This window comes from Oncorhynchus kisutch, linkage group LG17 (genome assembly GCF_002021735.2).
Source record: "Oncorhynchus kisutch isolate 150728-3 linkage group LG17, Okis_V2, whole genome shotgun sequence".
NCBI classification, from domain to species: domain Eukaryota; kingdom Metazoa; phylum Chordata; class Actinopteri; order Salmoniformes; family Salmonidae; genus Oncorhynchus; species Oncorhynchus kisutch.
The window spans coordinates 52293835-52313607 of record NC_034190.2 but is presented as its reverse complement, the minus strand read 5'-3'; the positions used below and the strand labels follow the sequence as shown (position 1 = coordinate 52313607).

Genomic DNA, 19773 nt, shown 5'->3' with positions numbered 1-19773 from the left:
CACAGCAACACAACAACAGCAGTAATCATAGATGAACAAGTGAATATTGATGAAACGTACCCTTTTTGATGATAACTTCATAGTCTTAATAGGAGCTGGAGTCTGCAAAAAAGAACAACAATTAGGGATTAGGAGAAGATAATACTGCAGTATGAAGCATTTGGCTTGTCCCATCTCCCTTCTTGTATTAATTCATACTAGACAGTGATTTACATGAAATAGTAATGATCGTCATTACCCTGAACATTTCCACTTCCTCTAATGTGAGTTCTTCTGTTGTGCTAGTGTCTTTAGGAAGTACTATCACCTTTTGGACTGTCCCACGATCTACAAAAGAGGGGAGAGCAGTTCATAGTGTACATAGTACCACAGATAGCCTAAATATTATAGAAACATATTTAGAGAAGGTATGTGTGAAATGTAAAAATCACAAAAAATATCTATTTTTTTATCGTTTAAACGTTAAATATAATATCATAAAATGGCGTAAATTCATAATCTAGATATGGTTCTGCGTGTGACCGCTAGGGGGTAATGCAGTTCAATCTACAGCAGCCCTGGCTACATACAGGGCGTCACTAGTTATCACAGCCACAAAGTCAGCCTATTTCTACATTTCTCTTTTTAAAATGTGATTTTAACCCTAACCACACTGCTAACCCTATGCCTAACCCTATGCCCGAACCTTAAATTAAGACCAAAAACATTTTTATTTTAAGATATAGTCATTTTTTTACATTGTGGCAGTGGTTACTACTGGAAACCCAGCCAGACAGCGTTCACGTTACTCCGTATTCTCCGTTGTCAGTACGTACTTCATGTCCCACTTATCATCAATGTGATGGCTCGTTGCAGTGATGTATGAGAGCGTGTTCATAAATGTCCAACAATCTGTTGTTAACGCTACGTATGGTGTTCGAGAGCTCTCCATCTGGGCCATCACGGTTCTTCGACATGGCATCTTATAGTCTGGTTCTAGATATGCCATTAGGGTATTGAAGCCGACATCCTCTACCATTGACAATGGCTGGACATCAACAGCGATCATTTCTCTAATCAATGATGTGATTTGCTTACTACATCCATTATCACACTCTTTCAGCAATGCACCTGCACTGCCGTTGTAGCTCAATTCCACCTTGCAAAGTTTGTATTTCATCACCTCCTTTCACTTCTCAAAGTATTGCCATACAGGACTTCGCCGCTTTCGCTTCCTCTCCATTTTTCCAATTGTTAACGAAGATGACGTGTGGAAGACTTTATTTATATCCATGGCAAATCATTTGAAAGACGCGTATCTTCTCCTACTTACAGCATTATTGCGGTACATATTTATAAAATATATATATTTGAGCCTTTATGATGAGGACCGGGACCTGTTAATCGTAGCTTTTTGATAGTACACTGATTTTTATTTTGTACAATTTCTTTTACAAAATTTAGGGTTAGGGATTTTTTTCTAAAGTACAAATGTACAGTTAGTTACCTTCTCTTGTTTTTCAATCAACAAACAAAACACATTCCACATTCACAGATGTGGCAGACATAAATAATAAAATAAAATATAAAACAAAACAAACCGATTTGCAGCAGCACTATCTGTGAATCATCTTAGCTGTTTCCAGCTTTAGCTGAGACAAGGAGCAAATAATGAGTTTTTACAGCACCTTACACAACATGTATATACACTCATTTCCCTAATCACCTCATCAAACTGAGCTTGTTGTCATTGCAGGCAATCTCAATGCTGTGCGTTACAGGGAAGACATCCTCTTCCCTCATGTGGTACCCCTTCCTGCAGGCTCATTCTGACATGACCCTCCAGCATGACAATGTCACCATCCATACTGCTCGTTCTGTGCATGATTTCCTGCAAGTCTGTTACTTTTGATTTTGACACCCCCTTTGTTCAGGGACACATTATTCCATTTCTGTTAGTCACATGTCTGTGGGACTTGTTCAGGTTATGTCTCAGTTGTTGAATCTTAATATGTTCATACATATATTTACACATGTTAAGTTTGCTGGAAATAAACGCAGTTGACAGTGAGAGGACGTTTCTTTTTTTTGTTTAATATCTTTTTCAAGTCTTATTGCATGACCTAAATCATGGCAGTTCCAGGTCAGTAGATTTAAGGTACGAGTCAACGTCATCGAACAGTAATCGACCTCTAGTGCAAGTAATCTCTGGGTATAGGTGGATAATAGTTACAGCTGCTAGGTAGCATGGCTCACCTGTGCCCAGGAAGAGCACCTCATACCTCCCGTCCACAGCATCCACCAGGTCCACCACGATGGAGGTGAATCGGTAGTCCACCCCAGTTCGGACCACCAGAGGGCGCTTGTGTATTGTGTAGACAGGGTGGTACATGAGGGGGTGTGCCCTCACAAAGTTCACTGCCTCATCCGAAAACTCCTTGGTGGAGCGGAGGCCCGGGGTGAACGTTCCTCCTGGACACTGTAGACGAAAAGGACAGATAGCTCTGGTTGAACTGGGTCATGTTCAGTGGCACCAAAAAGAAGAAAACCATCTAAAACAGGGAAGAACTACTGTATCTGGACTTGGCCAATCAAAACTGCATGTTTCCTTTTCCATTGCACAATGTTTTGCTACGGTGTACATCAATGAATACGTAGCATGTACATCAATGAATACGTAGCATGTAGCTCAACATGTTCTTGTGTGTTGGATCGTGGGAATTATGGGATCTTGACCACACCAAGACACTGACAGTTTGACACATTGTTTCTTTTGATTACTTGTTGATCTAGATTTGACTCTATGATCAATAGCAACTTCAAAGCTACCCATAATTTGTTTGTTTATTGGTCCTGAGTGTACGTACCGTTCCAGGGCGAGGGTAGGGGATCTTTCCAGTGTAGGGGGTCCACTGGTAGTTGTGTCCATGTTTGTGTGAGAAGGGGCCATTGAAGACATTGCGAATGTCGGACATAGAGTACACACACACGGCTGAGCCCTTAAACACAGACCTAAGGAAAGAGGTGGAAAGGTGGTGGAAGAGAGTCATCAAAACAAACTACCCCAGTGGTGTGTATTCATGTATGCCAAGGGAAGAAAGGCATCCGAGCAAGCGAAACAGCGCCCCTCTGTCTCTGTATGCGTAGCCCATCTATCTGATGCTGTCTGGTCAAAAAGAGTATGACATTGTTGCCGTCCGTAGCATTGAATGCAAAAGAAGCCAATGAGCATTTGGCCTCTCTTGATTAAAAAAATAATAGCCAATCAGCGTTGAGCTAAACTGAGTGAGATCAACTGTGAATGGTCCTGGTGCACCAGAAAAAAGTGTCACGGGAAGAGTGTCAAAGGACTTGTGGTTTTATTTAATTAGTTGTACTAGTCAATGATTATAACAGCGATTCTGATACAACCTTAAATTCATAAATTGTGCCCCTGGCCTGAGAGGATGGAAGTTCAATATGAAGCTAAATGTTGGCTAATTTTAACTAGCTGGCTCATCATTGCCCATGAAAGGAAGTTAGGCTAGAGAGCATGCATTTTAGCCAGGTAGCTTAGGACAACAAAAACTAAAAGTGTATACTGTATGACAGAGTCATAGACCATTTCAGCAACATGGAAAAGAGGAGGATGGCATTGGTGTTTCTCTACAAGTAGCGTGAGTCAAGTTTTTCCTACTTTCACACACGCACACACACACACACGCACACACACACACACACACACAGAAATCAGTTCCATGGACAGCCACATCATATTTAGTGTTGGAGGAAATTATAGTTGAAATGATTAATTATGTATACATTTAAATTAGAACCATTTATTTGAATACTATTATGTTATGGTATGAAATGTATGGGTTCTTGGTTAAGCTGTTACTGAAAATGTAAGTAAAACGAATTAATTGTCTGTACCTTGTGGGTTTAAGGGAGAGGGATGGCATATCTCTTTAGACAGATAAAAAGGTTTGTTTTATGTTCCATTAGTAGAGGAGAGTATATCTTTTAGACAGATTGGAATGTTTGTTTTATGAGGGGAGTAGAAGGCAGTCTCCAGATCTGAAGACACTGCGCTATTGTGTGGATCGGAGAGGGTGTGAGAAACTGATGACGTCATTTTATGTTCTCTCCTTAAAATGTAATGTTCTTTGTATTTTGAGTCAGTACTCTCTTGAATTAAACGCTGTTACCTGACTTTTAAGAATGGTCTCGATCTATTTCATGCATAAATTATATGCATGAACTTACAACTTATTATGAAATAGAGAGAGGGTGAATTTGGTTTTGGCTACAAAACATATAGGAATTTAGAATTCCTCTAACATTTAGCTAACGTTAATTGGACTGATTCAGAGGGGTTGGGTTAAATGCGGAAGGCACATTTCAGTTGAATGCATTCAGTTATACAACTGACTAGGTATCCCCCTTTCCCTTTTCCTAAACTGTTTTTGGTATATTTTAGTTGTAACTATATTAGACTAAGCATAGGTGATTTGATGACGATGAAATATTGAAATTGATGTGGTGCTGGAATAGTGGAGGCAGCTCCGGTTTTCTTTGAGACTTGCAGTAACTCTCCGTGGTTCTAAATCAATAGTTGTTCAGTAGTCTGAAAATGTCGGACACATTAACTTGCTTGAACTGTTTGTTACATGCAATATGCTTTGTGGACTTCACAGGACAGATGTTGCTCTCCGGTTTTGTGATAAAACAAAGGTGTGGTTAAATTTATTAAGGAATATAAACTAACAGGTTGTAGGGCAAACAACACAATTATCACAACACATGCAATATGGCTTTTTTTCCCTGGCTTGGCTTCCCCAGTGATTTTACCCATAGGTTGTAATATGTTTTTTTTCCCCCTGGCTTGGCTTCCCCAGTGATTTTACCCATAGGTTGTAATATGTTTTTTCCCCCCTGGCTTAGCTTCCCCAGTGATTTTACCCATAGGATGTAATATGTTTTTTTTCCCCCTTGCTTGGCTTCCCCAGTGATTTTACCCATAGGTTGTAATATGTTTCCCCCCCCTGGCTTGGCTTCCCCAGTGATCTTACCCATAGGTTGTAATATGTTTTTTTCCCCCCCTGGCTTGGCTTCCCCAGTGATTTTACCCATAGGTTGTATTATGTTTTTTCCCCCCTGGCTTAGCTTCCCCAGTGATTTTACCCATAGGTTGTAATATGTTTTTTCCCCAGTGATTTTACCCACGCACCGCTACTGAACTACCCCAGGGTTCTAGAACTTCATTTGTGGAGAACTACTGGATGGGCAGGCTTTTTTTTTTTGTCCGACACTAACAAAAGACATAGAATGTATGGTCGTGTAAAAAAACATTTTGGAATGATTCAAGTGATCTATTACCCCGCAGTGGAAAAGACAGCGTACACGACAGGATTGCGTTCGTCTTGTGTTGGCTGAATGAAGACATCCTCTGATGGGAAGCAATTTGACAAAGATGTTAACAGTGCCTTTTCTATAAACAAGTGTCAAAATAAGACTAAGCCTCTATTTTCCTTTATCTGCAACTGATTGAATTGCAGCCTACTGTACAGTATGTCAATGCCGCAGGAATTAAAAGCAGTCTCACTCAGCTCATCGAAATAGGTCTCCACAGCATCACTGCCTATCACTGAGCACACCAGCCGAGCCTTCAGGAAGGTCGTCCACTTGTTGACCAGTGACCTCTGACCCCCATCATCATTCTGGGAAGGTGAAACAAAGTTAGGGGGAATTTATGTAAAATGGTAGATCATTCAATATCATCACCACAACCACTTGGCTTTCTAGTGTCCAACGGTTGTGCGTTTAGTAGGAACGAAATGGGAGAAAATTATTTGAAACGGAGGTATTATCCCCTAACTTGGGGAAGCTGGGCTCATAGTATCGGCTGGAACAGAATAAATGGAATGGTATCCAACACATCAAACACATGATTTCCATGCCATCCCATTCACTCAATTCCAGTCATTATTATGAGCCGTCCTCCCCTTCAGCAGCCTCCTGTGGTGTGTGTGTATGTGTCTATGTGTTTGTGAGGTCAGGGGGGGATATACGAGGGTCTCTCACCAGGCATACTCGGCCCACCCTGGCCAGGACACTGGGGCTGCCCCCCCCAGCCGAATCCAGGCTCTTCTCCCGAAAGAAGAAGTAGAGCTTATCATCGTTCCTCTCGGAGCTGTCAGGAATCTGCTGGATCTTCACAAACACAGGCTCTGGAGATGGAGACAGACATTAGTCAATTTGAGAAAAGAGGGTAATAGAGAACGAGAGAGAGAGAGAGAGAGAGATTATTATTTATCCAGTTACCAGTCACCTTCTCCTAATCCCTGCCTACATGTACATACAGTATCTACCTCAACTACTCCAGTATCCCTGCAAATTGTAATTTGGTACTGCACTTTTGGGAAGGGCTTGCAAGGTAATCATTTCACTGTATTTGTGCAAGTGACAAATGAAAGAGAGAGAGACATAGAGAGAGAGAGAGAGGTGTGGCCGACTTTTTCTCAGGGCAAAATAGTCATGAGTTGCAAGCTTACCATTCAGCCAGCGGGAGTCATATTGCTCAGTCCTGACAGCAGGTCTGTCTCCCAGGGTTCTGAAGATGGCCGGGTCCGTGCCCATGAAGTCAACGTGGACCCCTGCATACAGATTCCCATCTAGCAAAGCGAGAACAAAAGAGGAAGATGGATGATGATGATGGCTATTGGTATTGTAAGTGAGAACTGTGGTGGGAACTGTTATGATGAACAGACAAGAAGAGGTCTCACTGATAAGGGCCACAGCATTCTCCTGCAGCGGGTCGTAGGAACATTTCCCTTTCCCTGAGTCCACATAGCCAGGGACCAGCCTGAACAGGTACTCCTGCACAGAGAGGACAATACATGGATGTAGGTATGTTTCAGACCTGGGTTCAGATACTATTTTAGGTACTTCAATTACTTTTTAACACATTTCATAACTAATATTTAGATAACCTTTATTTGAAAAAACAAATAGTTGAATATTGGAATGCATTTCAAAATACCATTTGGAAAGTTTACTTAACTAAAAATACATATCGTTGGAAGTATTTGGAAAACAAAATAGTTGTGAATGTACATAGTAGTTTAATTTCATGACCGCAGTCAATTTCCACGTGACCATTGAGTCTGTCACAACTTCCGCCGAAGTTGTGCCCTCTTCTTGTTCGGGCGGCTTTCGGCGGTCGAGCGGCTTTTGGCGGTCGACGTCACCGGCCTTCTAGCCACCGCCGATCCACTTTTCATTTTCCATTTGTCACTGTAACTGGGCTTCTCCAAAACTGTGCTTTGATGCCACTGATGGTCATTAGTAGCCTACCAAACTTGCTAATGGCCTGGTACTCAGCGCTCCATTGTCTCGCTAATCACACTGACATCGATGCAAATGATAGAAAAACAAATCAATCACTTCATGAGAGCCTTGGCATTCAGAGTTTGAGCGGACTAGGATCACCTGGTGTGCAGCGAGAGCCAGCTCCTCATAGCTGGTCGATGCATAGAATGAAAAGCCTATGTTGCACCACATTTCTATAGGCTATGCTATGCAAGAAAACAGAGTTTTAATGGCCTCTTTTTTAAAAAGAGCAGGTCACATCAGCTTTCTATAGGCTAGGCCCAATATTAAGCACATTGCGTCTCTTTACAACCAGAGTAGCCTACCTGGCTGGCATTTAAATGAACCGTGGGAAAAACCTCTTGCAGTCGCTATTCAATGACATGTATTTTATTCCTCTGCCCCTGTTCCGACAGGTACGTGATAATGGCCCATATTATCACTCGTGAATGATGGCCACCGTGTGCTGTCTAAGGCAATGCATTTTTTGGGGGACTTTATCTAATCATAGTCACATGCAGCCTACCCAATATGCCTATATGTTTCGATGAGGGTTGTAATCACAACTAAAGTGGCCAAATAACTCTAAGCGCAGTCTATAGGCCTATGAACTGTGGAACACAGTTAGAGAGCACATAGCCTACAGAGCCTAGTGAAACGTGTTCTTATAAGCCCAGTCATTTACGCAATCAGGTGTGAAAACAATCAGGTGTGAGTTTTGACTGGACACTATTTAAAAGAAGTTAAGCACATCAATCACTGGCCGAACACAGTTTATCTGGACTCCCGCAAGGTCCGAGTTCTTTTTACTATATTTTACTATCCTGTGCAAATGTTGATTTGTGGTAGTGGGAGACAATGTTGGAGACTTTGGAAATGACTGTTGTGGTTATCTGCAGATTTAAAGTCATTTTTAATAGTGAGAAAAACATCTTTCATCTTCTTCGGATGTTGTCTTCAAAAAATAGCAAAGGCAACAACCATATTATTTGCATTAGTGGTGACCATGGTGTTGATTTTGGTTGAGATCTTGTAGTGATCCAAGAGTTCCTCACATGTACTGACAATGCATTGTCCAGTATGACTGCCTTTGAACTGTTAACATGCCAGCATAACACTGTAAGAGTCCAATCCTGTAGGAAGTGTCCTGCCTTTTAGCTCAACTTTTGGAGCAGAGTATTTGAAATATGTTTGGGGAAAAGATATTTGAAAAGTGTTTCAAATAGTTTTCCAGGAAAGTATTTGAAAATACGTTCAAATACAATTTGGTAGACTGTGGTTTTTACAAATACCCATTCAAATACTAAAATAAAAGTAATTGTTTTATGTTGCGTATTAAAAAATACTGAAATACACACAAAAAAGTATCTTAAATAACAAATACTCAAATACACATGCATTTGAACCCAGATCTGGCATGTTTGTGTGTGCGTGTGTCTGTGCATGTTTGTTTGTGTTCATACCTCTGCTCTCCATCCTCTGTTGATGAAGGTGCAGATGGGCTTGTAGGCCCCTGTGCCACAGGTGTACAGGTGTGTGCGATTCCAGGGTTCGATCAGACGCACAAAGTTTGCACACTCCCCCTGATTAGGACAGAGGGAACAGAGTTACAATCAATACGCTTGACATACTGTGCATATTTAATGTACTACAATAACAACAGTATTTGTGTAGCCCTTTTTATACATTAAAGCTAATGGTCAAGACATAAAGGACACTAACCTGCCCACCTTTTCCAGTCATTCTACACTCTCCTTTCCTCTGGGTAGTGGCCGGCCAGTGAATCTGAAGGAAGAAGTGTAGAAAATGCAACATTTCAGATCTGGTGCATTGTATGATTTTCTGCGTGTAGACATGACATATTCTAAGCCTTAAAATAGGACATCATAAAGGCTCATACATGCTTATAAATAGGTCATGATAAAAAAAAGCATTATACCTGTGGATGTCAAGTGTGACTTTTATTTGCACTCATAGGCGTACAGATGGCTTCAGTGGTTGAATATTTCATAAAATGTAATAAAACCCAAGAATGAATACTGGCAACTTGACTCCAGGGCGGCCATCTTCGTCAGGGAAATCTTATCAGGTAATATATGTATCTGTCTCTGTGGAATTTTATCATAGGAGTCATCATACGGTTTGCTCTTACTATGAGGGGCTCCTTGTTGATGTTGTGCATGTCCAGGGCCACTAGGTACTCCCGGCTGCCCAGGTAGAGACGGCCCTGGTCCTGGTCCATGTGCAGGATGCGGTAGTCACTGGTGTTGAAGGAGAAGGAGAAAGGCCGCGCCGTCCGCGTCTCCATCAGCTCTGGACCAACACACACACACACACACACACACACACACACACACACACACACACACACACACACACACACACACACACACACACACACACACACACACACACACACACACACACACACACACACACACACACACACGTAGGCAGAGAGAGACAGACAAAAAGAGAGGAGAGAGAAAGAGAGAGAAACACAAAGACAGGCATCATTAATGGTGCGGCAGGGTAGCCTAGTGGTTAGAGCGTTGGACTTGCAAGTTCGAATCCCCAAGCTGACAAGGTATAAATCTGTCGTTCTGCCCCTGAACAAGGCAGTTAACCCACTGTTCCTAGGCCGTCATTGAAATAAGAATTTGTTCTTTAACTGACTTGCCTAGTTAAATAAAGGTAAAATAAAAAATAAATACATTTGGATCAGAATACATTTGGGGACAGGATATACCTGGGACTTGGCTTGAGAAGCATGAAAGCATGAATCCTTAATGGTGAAATTGCCATGTCCATTTGGAATATTACAACAATAAAGAAGTTACTGCAAACAACGAACACCTCGGACATAATTGCATACGCGATAAAACAGCAGCATACAGTGCCTTCAGAAAGTATTCAGACCCCTTTACTTTTTCCACATTTTGTTACGCTACAGCCTATCCAAACGTGTATTAAATAGTTTTTTCCCCTCATCAATCTACACACAATACCCCATAATGACAAAGCAAAACCACGTTTCTAGACATTTATTGTAATAAAAATAATAAAAAAACGGATATCTAATTTACATTATTATTCAGACCCTTTACTCGGTACTTTGTTGAAGCACCTTTGGCAGCGATTACAGCCTTGAGTCTTCTTGGGTATGATGCTACAAGCTTGGCTCACCTGTATTTGGGGAGTTTCTCCCATTCTTCACTGCAGATCCTCTCAAGCTCTGTCAGGTTGGATGGGGAGAGCTGCTGCACAGCTATTTTCAGGTCTCTCCAGAGATAGTCGATCGGGTTCAAGTTCGGGCTCTGGCTGGGCCACTCAAGGATCTTTAGAGACATGTCCCGAAGCCACTCCTGCGAAATCTTGGCTGTGCGCTTACTTTAGCTCATTGTCTTGTTGGAAGGTGAGCCTTCGCCCTAGTCTGAGGTACTGAGCGCTCTGGAGCAGGTTGCCTGCCCTGCACCCTATTTCATAGCTCCACAATGAAATAGGGTGCAGGCCAGGCAGCAGGCTGTCTGCCACTAGCACAGTGTAGTCAGCTCAGCTATCCCCATTGAGACCGTGTCTGTGCCTCGACCTAGGTTGGGCAAAACTAAACATGGCGGTGTTCGCCTTAGCAATCTCACTAGAATAAAGACCTCCTCCATTCCTGCCATTATTGAAAGAGATTGTGATACCTCACATCTCAAAATAGGGCGACTTAATGTTAGATCCCTCACTTCCAAGGCAGTTATAGTCAAGAACTAATCACTGATCATAATCCTGATGTGATTGGCCTGACTGAAACATGGCTTAAGCCTCATGAATTTACTGTTAAATGAGGCCTCACCTCCTGGTTACACTAGTGACCATATCCCCCATGCATCCCACAAAGGCGGAGGTGTTGCTAACATCTACGATAGCAAATTTCAATTTACGAAGAAAAACCCCCGAAGTTTTCGTCTTTAGAGCTTCAAGTCATGACATCTATGCAGCCTACAATTGTCACTTTTTATAGCTACTCTTTACAGGCCTCCTGGGCCATATACAGCGTTCCTCACCGAGTTCCCTGAATTCCTATCAGACCTTGTAGTCATAGCAGATAATATTCAAATTTTTTGGTGACTTTAATATTCACATGGAAAAGTCCACAGACCCACTCCAAAAAGCTTTCGGAGCCATCATCGACTCAGTGGGTTTTGTCCAACATGTCTCCGGACCTACTCACTGCCACAGTCATACTCTGGACCTAGTTTTGTCCCATGGAATAAATGTTGTAGATCTAAATGTTTTTCCTCATAATCCTGGACTATCGGACCACCATTTTATTACGTTTGCAATCACAACAAATAGTCTGCTCAGTCCCCAATCAAGGAGCATCAAAAGTCATGCTATAAATTCTCAGACAACCCAAAGATTCCTTGATGCCCTTCCAGACTCCCTCTGCCTACCCAAGGACGTCAGAGGACAAAAATCCTTGCGCAATACCCTAGATGCAGTTGCACCCCTAAAAACATTTGTCATAAGAAACTAGCTCCCTGGTATACAGAAAATACCTGAAAACAAGAATCCCTAAATTCTATCAGCATATCGATTGTGCTACCAGGGCTGGTAAAACCCTGGATCATTGTTATTCTAACTTCCGCAACGCATATAAGGCCCTCCTCCGCCCTCCTTTCGGAAAAGCTGACCACAACTCCATTTTGTTGCTTCCAGCCTACAGACAGAAACTAAAACAGGAAGCTCCCGCGCTCAGGTCTGTTCAACGCTGGTCCGACCAATCTGATTCCATGCTTCAAGACTGCTTTGATCACGTGGATTGGATATGTTCCGCATTGCATCCAACAACAACATTGATGAATACGCCGATTCGGTGAGCGAGTTCATTAGCAAGTGCATCGGCGATGTCGTACCCACAGCAACTATTAAAACATTCCCAAACCAGAAACCGTGGATTGATGGCAGCATTTGCGCGAAACTGAAAGTGCGAACCACTGCTTTTAACCAGGGCAAGGTGACCGGAAACATGACCGAATACAAACAGTGTAGCTATTCCATCCGCAAGGCAATCAAACAAGCTAAGCGTCAGTATAGAGACAAAGTAGAGTTGCAATTCATCGGCTCAGACACAAGAGTTAGCGTCTACAGGGTTTACAGTCAATCACGGATTACAAAAAGAAAACCAGCCCCATCGCGGACCAGGATGTCCTGCTCCCAGACAGACTAAATAACTTCTTTGCTCGCTTTGAGGACAATACAGTGCCACTGACACAGCCCGCTACCAAAACCTGCGGACTCTTCTTCACTGCAGCCGACGTGAGTAAAACATTTAAACGTGTTAATCCTCGCAAGGCTGCAGGCCCAGACGACATCCCCAGCCGCGTCCTCAGAGCATGCGCAGACCAGCTGGCTGGTGTGTTTACGGACATATTCAATCAATCCTTATCCCAGTCTGCTGTCCCCACATGCTTCAAGAGGGCCATTGTTCCTGTCCCCAAGAAAGCTAAGGTAACTGAGCTAAACGACTACCGCCGACTACTCACTTCCGTCACCATGAAGTGCTTTTTCCACCCTACCTGACACCCTAGACCCACTCCAATTTGCATACCGCCCCAATAGGTCCACAGACGATGCAATCGCAACCACACTGCACACTGCCCTAACCCATCTGGACAAGAGGAATACCTATGTGAAAATTCTGTTCATCGACTACAGCTCAGCATTTAACACCATAGTACCCTCCAAACTCGTCATCAAGCTCGAGACTCTGGGTCTCGACCCCGGGTCTCGACCCCGCCCTGTGCAACTGGGTACTGGACTTCCTGACGGGCCGCACCCAGATGGTGAGGGTAGGTAACAACATCTCCACCCCGCTGATCCTCAACACTGGGGCCCCACAAGGGTGCGTACTGAGCTCTCTCCTGTACTCCCTGTTGACCCACAACTGCGTGGCCATTAACGCCTCCAACTCAATCATCAAGTTTGCAGACAACACTACAGTGGTAGGCTTGATTACCAACAACGACGAGACGGCCTACATGGAGGAGGAAAGGGCCCTCGGAGTGTGGTGTCAGGAAAATAACACTCAACGTCAACAAAACAAAGGAGATGATCGTGGACTTCAGGAAACAGCAGAGGGAGCATCTATACTCGTGCTCCTAGACCTTAGTGCTGCTTTTGATACCATCGTTCACCACATTCTTTCGGAGAGATTGGAAACCCAAATTGGTCTACACGGACAAGTTCTGACCTGGTTTAGATCTCATCTGTCAGAAATATATCAGTTTGTCTCTGTTAATGGTTTGTCCTCTGACAAATCAACTGTACATTTCGGTGTTCCTCAAGGTTCCGTTTTAGGACCACTATTGTTTTCACTATATATTTTACCTCTTGGGGATGTCATTCGAAAACATAATGTTAACTTTCACTGCTATGCGGATGATACACAGCTGTACATTTCAATGAAACATGGTGAAGCCCCAAAATTGCCCTCACAGCCTGTGTTTCAGACATAAGGAAGTGGATGGCTGCAAACTTTTACTTTTAAACTCGGACAAAACAGAGATGCTTGTTCTAGGTCCCAAAAAAACAGAGAGATCTTCTGTTGAATCTGACACTTAATCTTGATGGTTGTACAGTCGTCTCAAATAAAACTGAAGGACCTCGGCGTTACTCTGGACCCTGATCTCTCTTTTGACAAACATATCAAGACTGTTTCAATCTTTTTTCCATTTACGTAACATTGCAAAAATCTGACATTTTCTGTCCAAAAATTATGCAGAAAAGTTAATCCATGCTTTTGTTACTTCTAGGTTAGACTACTGCAATGCTCTACTTTCCGGCTACCTGGATAAAGCACTAAATAAACTTCAGTTAGTGCTAAATACAGCTGCTAGAATCCTGACTAGAAGCAATAAATGTGATCATACTACTCCAGTGCTAGCCTCCCTACACTGGCTTCTTGTTAAGGCAAGGACTGATTTCAAGGTTTTACTGCTAACCTACAAAGCATTACATGGGCTTGCTCATACCTATCTTTCCGATTTGGTCCTGCCGTACATAGCTACACGTACGCTATGGTCACAAGATGCAGGCCTCCTTATTGTCCCTAGAATTTCTCAGCAAACAGCTGGAGGCAGGGCTTTCTCCTATAGAGCTCCAATTTTATGGAATGGTCTGCCTACCCATGTGAGAGACGCAGACTCGGTCTCAACCTTTAAGTCTTTACTGAAGACTCATCTCTTCAGTAGGTCCTATGATTGAGTGTAGTTTGGCCAAGGAGTGTGAAGGTGAACGGAAAGGCACTGGAGCAACGAACCGCCCTTGCTGTCTCTGCCTGGCCAGTTCCCCTCTCTCCACTGGGATTCTCTGCCTCTAACCCTATTACAGGGGCTGAGTCACTGGCTTACTGGTGCTCTTCCATGCCGTCCCTAGGAGGGGTGCGTCACTTGAGTGGGTTGAGTCATTGATGTGGTCTTCCTGTCTGGGTTGGCGCCGTGGTGGAGATCTTTGTGGGCTATACTCGACCTTGTCTCAGGATGGTAAGTTGGTGGTTGAAGATATCCCTCTAGTGGTGTGGGGGCTGTGCTTTGGCAAAGTGTGTGGGGTTATATCCTGCCTTTTTGGCCCTGTCCGTGGTTATTATCGGATGGGGCCACAGTGTCTCCTGACGCCTCCTGTCTCAGCCTCCAGTATTTATGCTGCAGTAGTTTATGTGTCGGGGGGCTAGGGTCAGTCTGTTATATCTGGAGTATTTCTCCTGTCTTATCCAGTGTCCTGTGTGAATTTAAGTATGCTCTCTTTAATTCTCTCTTTCTTTCTTTCTCTCTCTCGGAGGACCTGAGCCCTAGGACCATGCCTCAGGACTACCTGGCATGATGACTCCTTGTTGTCCCTAGTTCACCTGGCCGTGCTGCTGCTCCAGTTTCAACTGTTCTGCCTGCGGCTATGGAACCCTGACCTGTTCACTGTGATTACTATTATTTGACCATGCTGGTCATTTATGAACATTTGAACATCTTGGCCATGTTCTGTTATAATCTCCACCCGGCACAGCCTGAAGAGGACTGGCCACCCCTCATAGCCTGGTTCCTCTCTAGGTTTCTTCCTAGGTTTTGGCCTTGCTAGGGAGTTTTTCCTAGCCACCGTGCTTCTACACCTGCACTGCTTTCTGTTTCGGGTTTTAGGCTGGGTTTCTGTACAGTATTTTGTTATATCAGCTGATGTAAGAAGGGCTATATAAATACATTTTATTTTTCATCAAGGATCTCTCTGTACTTTGTTCCGTTCATCTTTGCCTCAATCCCGACTAGTATCCCAGTATGATTTCCAAACTGGACCTGTTTGAACCCGCCCTTTGTTAATTTAATGTGTGTGAGGTGATGAGGAAACTGTGAGAGCTTGTCATCTGTGTCAGTCAATTGAAACTCAATGAAGCACATAGCTGAGGTCGGCCAGGTACAGGAGAACCTTGTTCCAGCCGCTCACCTCATGTGCGCTTGCTGCTGAGGAGAGAGAGAGAAAATCCTTGACCTATGCTGCTGTGCTGTTGATTGCAAAGATGGAGGTCTTTTTCATGGAGATAAAATGAAAGCGATGAGAAACAGTATAGTGAAAAGAAGCCGACAAGGGGTATGTCCTTCATGTGGACAAATTTGTACATTGTACTGGACAAAGACAGAGATCTTGCATCTAATAAAACATCAGAAGGCAGTTCGCACTGGCACTCCCTTGAACTCCAACAGCTGAACTTGATGTGAGGAATGTTTTAGGCTACCAAAGTTACTCCTATGGAGAAATAAGCAGATTCAAAGAGTCTGTAATTTGCTTTCTAATGATCATGATCTTTTCATTGAAGAAATTCATGAATTTATCACTGCTGAAGTGAAAGCTCTCCTCTCTTGTTGAATGCAGATTTTTTGTTATCTTTGTGACAGTATCAAAAATACATTTACAGTGCCTTGCGAAAGTATTCGGCCCCCTTGAACTTTGCGACCTTTTGCCACATTTCAGGCTTCAAACAAAGATATAAAACTGTATTTTTTTATGAAGTGGAACGACATTTATTGGATATTTCAAACTTTTTAACAAATCAAAAACTGAAAAATTGGGCGTGCAAAATTATTCAGCCCCTTTACTTTCAGTGCCGCAAACTCTCTCCAGAAGTTCAGTGAGGATCTCTGAATGATCCAATGTTGACCTAAATGACTAATGATAAATACAATCCACCTGTGTGTAATCAAGTCTCTGTATAAATGCACCTGCACTGTGATAGTCACAGAGGTCCGTTAAAAGCGCAGAGAGCATCATGAAGAACAAGGAACACACCAGGCAGGTCCGAGATACTGTTGTGAAGAAGTTTAAAGCCGGATTTGGATACAAAAAGATTTCCCAAGCTTTAAACATCCCAAGGAGCACTGTGCAAGCGATAATATTGAAATGGAAGGAGTATCAGATCAGACCACTGCAAATCTATCAAGACCTGGCCCTCCCTCATACAAGGAGAAGACTGATCAGAGATGCAGCCAAGTGGCCCATGATCACTCTGGATGAACTGCAGAGATCTACAGCTGAGGTGGGAGACTCTGTCCATAGGACAACAATCAGTCGTATATTGCACAAATCTGGCCTTTATGGAAGAGTGGCAAGAAGAAAGCCATTTCTTAAAGATATCCATAAAAAGTGTCGTTTAAAGTTTGCCACAAGCCACCTGGGAGACACACCAAACATGTGGAAGAAGGTGCTCTGGTCAGATGAAACCAAAATTGAACTTTTTGGCAACAATGCAAAACGTTATGTTTGGCGTAAAAGCAACACAGCTCATCACCCTGAACACACACCATCCCCACTGTCAAACATGGTTGTGGCAGCATCATGGTTTGGGCCTGCTTTTCTTCAGCAGGGACAGGGAAGATGGTTAAAATTGATGGGAAGATGGATGGAGCCAAATACAGGACCATTCTGGAAGAAAACCTGATGGAGTCTGCAAAAGACCTGAGACTGGGATGGAGATTTGTCTTCCAACAAGACAATGATCCAAAACATAAAGCAAAATCTACAATGGAATGGTTCAAAAATAAACATATCCAGGTGTTAGAATGGCCAAGTCAAAGTCCAGACCTGAATCCAATCGAGAATCTGTGGAAAGAACTGAAAACTGCTGTTCACAAATGCTCTCCATCCAACCTCACTGAACTCGAGCTGTTTTGCAAGGGGGAATGGGAAAAAATGTCGGTCTCTCGATGTGCAAAACTGATAGAGACATACCCCAAGCGACTTACAGCTGTAATCGCAGCAAAAGGTGGCGCTACAAAGTATTAACTTCAGGGGGCTGAATAATTTTGCACTCCCAATTTTTCCGTTTTTGATTTGTTAAAAAAGTTTGAAATATCCAATAAATGTCGTTCCACTTCATGATTGTGTCCCACTTGTTGTTGATTCTTCACAAAAAAATACAGTTTTATATCTTTATGTTTGAAGCCTGAAATGTGGCAAAAGGTCACAAAGTTCAAGGGGGCCGAATACTTTCGCAAGGCACTGTAGGATTGTTTATATTCTGCTCAATTAAAAATATAGGATGATCAAGCAGGGCTCTTCGATATTGCACGGTACTGTCTTTCCAAGCGAGTCGGAAGACTTCCTGCTTGGTGGTGCGCCATTTCCTTTCCAATGTTCTGGAAGCTTGCTTCAGGGCTCAGGTATTTTCTGTATACCAGGGAGCAAATTTCTAGTGACAAATGTTTTTTGTTTTTAGGGGTATCATGCAAGGTTAAATTAAGATCCTCAGTTAGGTGGTTAACCGATATTTCTGGAAAGGCATCTAGGAATCTATAGTACGACTTTTGATGATCCTTGGTTGGGGTCTGAGCAGATTATTTGTTGCGATTGCAAACGTAATAAAATGGTGGTCCGATAGTCCAGGATTATGAGGAAAAACATTTAGATCCACAATATTTATTTCACTGGACAAAACTAGATCTGGGTATGACTGTGGCAAAGACTAGATCAAGAGACATGTTGGACAAAACCCATTGAGTCGGCGATGGCTCCGAAAGCCTTTTGGAGTGGGTCTATGGACTTTTCCATGTGAATATTAGAGTCACCAAAAAGTATAATAATATCTGCCATGACTACAAGGTCCAATAGGAATTCAGGGAACTCAGTGAAGAATGATGTATACGGCCCAGGAGGCCTGTAAATAGTGGCTATAAAAAGTGATTGAGTCGTCTGCATAGATTTTATGACTAGAAGCTCAAAAGACGAAAACGCAGTCGCGGGGATTATGGTCACTCGTGTAACCAGGAGGAGAGGCCTCATTTAACACAGTAAATTCCTCAGGCTTGAGCCATGTTTCAGTGAGGCCAATCACATCAAGTTTATGATCAGTGATTAGTTCATTGACTATGACTGCCTTTGAAGTGAGGGATCTAACATTAAGTAACACTATTATGAGATGTGAGGTATCACAATCTCTTTCAATAATGACAGGAATGGAGGAGGTCTTTATTCCAGTGAGATTGCTATGGTGAACACCGCCATGTTTTGTTTTGCTCAACCTAGATCAAGGCACAGACACAGTCTCAATGGCGATAGCTGAGCTGACTACACTGACTGTGATAGTGGCAGACTCCACTGAACTGTCAGGGTGGCTAATGCTGACTGGCCTGCACACTATCTCATTGTGGAGCTAGAGGAGTTAGAGCCCTGTCTATGTTCATAGATAAGATGAGAGCACCCCTCCAGCTAGGATGGAGTCTGTCACTCCTCAGAAGGCCAGGCTTGGTTCTGGTTGTGGATGAGTCCCAGAAAGAGGGCCAATTATCTACAAATTCTATCTTTTGGGAGGAGCAGAAAACAGTTTTCAACCAGCGATTGAGTTGTTTGACTCACTCCCCCTAACTGGGAGGGGGCCAGAGACAATTACTTGATGCTGACACATCTTTCTAGGTGATTTACACGCTGAAGCTATGTTGCGCTTGGTGACCTCTAACGTCGTTAGTGCCGATGTGGATAACAATATCCCTATACTCTCTACACACCAGTTTTAGCCTTAGCCAGCACCATCTTCAGATTAGCCTTTACGTCGGTTGCCCTGCCCTCTGGTAAACAGGGTATGATCGCTGGATAATTCTTTTTATGTCTAATATTGCAGGTAATGGAGTCGCCAATGACTAGGGTTTTCAATTTGTCAAAGCTAATGATGGGAGGCTTCGGCAGCTCAGACCCCGTAACGGGTGGAGGAGAGACCTGAGAAGGCTGGGCCTCTGACTTCGACTCGTTGCTTAATGGGGAGAACCGGTTGAAAGTTTGTCGGCTGAATGAGCGACACTGGTTGAGAATGCCAAGAGCATTTCTTTCCAGAAGGCTTGAGAAAATTGTCCGGCTGCGGGGACTGTGCCAGGGGATTTATACTACTATCTGGCACAGACGCTGTTTCATCCTTTCCAACATTTT

General features: G+C 43.1%; 1 protein-coding gene across 1 annotated transcript in view; it reads right to left on the bottom strand.

Annotated features, from left to right (window-relative positions):
* Positions 1-19773, bottom strand: part of LOC109907880 (semaphorin-3F-like) — a 102355-nt gene that overhangs the window by 6033 nt on the left and 76549 nt on the right. Inside the window, exons 3-14 of the mRNA XM_031794045.1 lie at positions 9482-9642; positions 9052-9114; positions 8793-8912; positions 6744-6837; positions 6513-6632; positions 6043-6188; positions 5564-5678; positions 5338-5407; positions 2847-2991; positions 2236-2458; positions 239-327; positions 61-102 (exon numbers count right to left, since the gene is read on the bottom strand). Coding sequence (XP_031649905.1) covers positions 61-102; positions 239-327; positions 2236-2458; positions 2847-2991; positions 5338-5407; positions 5564-5678; positions 6043-6188; positions 6513-6632; positions 6744-6837; positions 8793-8912; positions 9052-9114; positions 9482-9642 — 1388 coding nt within the window. The remainder of the gene's footprint in view (positions 1-60; positions 103-238; positions 328-2235; positions 2459-2846; positions 2992-5337; positions 5408-5563; positions 5679-6042; positions 6189-6512; positions 6633-6743; positions 6838-8792; positions 8913-9051; positions 9115-9481; positions 9643-19773) is intronic.